The sequence below is a fragment of the Parus major genome, chromosome 21 (assembly GCF_001522545.3).
Source record: "Parus major isolate Abel chromosome 21, Parus_major1.1, whole genome shotgun sequence".
Classification (NCBI taxonomy): Eukaryota; Metazoa; Chordata; class Aves; order Passeriformes; family Paridae; genus Parus; species Parus major.
Window position 1 is genome coordinate 6180258 of NC_031789.1, and position 2012 is coordinate 6182269.

At 52.6% G+C, this 2012-nt stretch overlaps 1 protein-coding gene across 1 annotated transcript in view; it reads right to left on the reverse strand.

Annotated features, from left to right (window-relative positions):
• Positions 1-2012, reverse strand: part of AGRN (agrin) — a 61751-nt gene that overhangs the window by 56306 nt on the left and 3433 nt on the right. Inside the window, exons 2-3 of the mRNA XM_033519371.1 lie at positions 1874-2007; positions 58-264 (exon numbers count right to left, since the gene is read on the reverse strand). Coding sequence (XP_033375262.1) covers positions 58-264; positions 1874-2007 — 341 coding nt within the window. The remainder of the gene's footprint in view (positions 1-57; positions 265-1873; positions 2008-2012) is intronic.

The following is a 2012-nucleotide window of genomic DNA, read 5'->3' on the forward strand; positions in this document are numbered from 1 at the left end:
CGAGGTGTGCCCAGCACCCCTCTCGCGGTGTCCCCGGCCGGTGGCCCCGGTGCTCACCGCAGGGCCCGCTGTGCTTGGTGGGGATGCTGGCCTGCTGCAGGCACTCTGCCCTGCGGCGCTCGCAGTCGCTGCCGTAGGTGCGGCTGTCGCGGCCGCACAGGGGTCGGAAGGCGCCGTCGCAGGTGATGCGGTCGCAGGAGCAGCGCGCGGCGCCGCGGCGGTTCAGGCACACGGCGTTGAACTTGCACTCGTCCTTGCACTTGTCTGCGGTGGGGACAGGCCAGAGCGCTCACACCCAGCCCGGCACCGCGGGATGGGGGTCAGGGCACGGCCTCAGCTTCCAGCTCTCGTGTTTTCCAGACCCTGCACTGCACTGGGATAACTGAACTTCACCTGGACTGGGAGCGAGCTCTCCTCACAGCTTAGATAATTAACTAAAAGGATTGTTAAAACAATCCCTTCCAGCTCCAGAACCAAGGACACCTGACAGCTTCAGGCCCAGAAAGTGTAAACAGTGAATTGATGGAGCAAACTGGGAGGATGGGACTTCATTAACTGAAGCTGTGATTGGGCAATTAACCCCAATGTGGACATGGACCAAAACTTACAAAAGGGTGAAAACTCCAGGGTCCAGCTTGGGTGCAGCCCCAGCTGGGCTCTTGCACTGCCCAAGGTGCATCCTTGGAAGGCCTTTAAATAAATCCCCACTTTATTCCTCTATTATTTATTATTTAATTATTTATTAATGTTTATTATGCATTCTGTATTCTATATTATTTATTATTAGATCCCTACTTTATTCCAGCCTCTGTTCCAGGCAGCCTCTTTGGGCACCAAGGGGGTGTTCCCGCTGCCCGGAGCGCTGCTGAGCGAGGAGGAGGAGGAGGAGGAGGAGGAGGAGGAGGAAGAGGAGGTGGTCGAGGCACTTGAATCATGATTTTTGGACAGTTAAGATTTTAGCTAAGAGTTAGAAGCACTTTATAATGACCAAGATATAAGTCAGATAAGCAAATGGTAAGTTAATGACTATTAGATGCTTAAGCCAGAGCTAATTGCCACATTGTTATTAATTATATAATTATGAGCTTGTTTACAGAAGAAAGTGGAGGGAGCTGTTATAGGAACAGACTGAAGCTGGTGAGAACAACGGCTCTGCACTGATCAATCACCAAGCAAGGCCTGGATCCTGCCAGAGCCTGCACGGACCTGAGGAAGACTTTCCTGACTTCATCCTTTGAGGCCACTGACCCAGTCTGAGACCCTGACACGATCTGAGATCACTGACCCAACTCAAGAGAAGAACTGTGCACTGACAGTTTCATTTGAATGCTGAGTGGGGATGGGAGCTGCTGGGGTGGGGACATGATTTTCTGAGCCTGAGAGTTTCAGGCTCTCAGGGGCTGATCTGATCCTTCAAGGTGAAGTCTTTTGGGAGCTTTTTCCCTCTCAAAGGCTGTTGTGAAAACAAGGTTTTGATTTCTCAAAACAATGACACAGATGTTCTGAGAGTGTTTTTCTCTTGTCCCACCAATGGGATGAGGGAGGTGTTGTTCCTTGTACCGGTCAGGTTAACCTGTATGGAAACACCTCATAAAAAGGGTTGAGAACCCCAAACTAAAAACTTTTGCTTCCTGAAAATAAATTTCTGGCTGCTGTTTATGATTGAACCCTGGCTGTCTGTGTCCTCTAGCGACATTGGGGTCATGCACACGTATGGGATGCACAAATCTGGGAGATAAATAGAGGGGAGAGAACCTTGTTGGGGGCGGTGACGCCTTTTGGGGACGATGAATAAACGCAGCCCTTTCTAACCTGAGTTAGCTGGAGGCTCTTTGCCCGTGATCAAGGGGGGTTTGGAAGGATTGACACTCACCCTGCTGCTGGCACTGCCCCGAGCGCACCTTCTGGATGTCCATGCCCCGCAGGGCCCCCGAGCGCGCCATGGCGCACTCGCTGCCGTAGGTGACGCCGTCGTCGCCGCACACGGGGTCCCCGCTCGGGGGGCAGCTCTC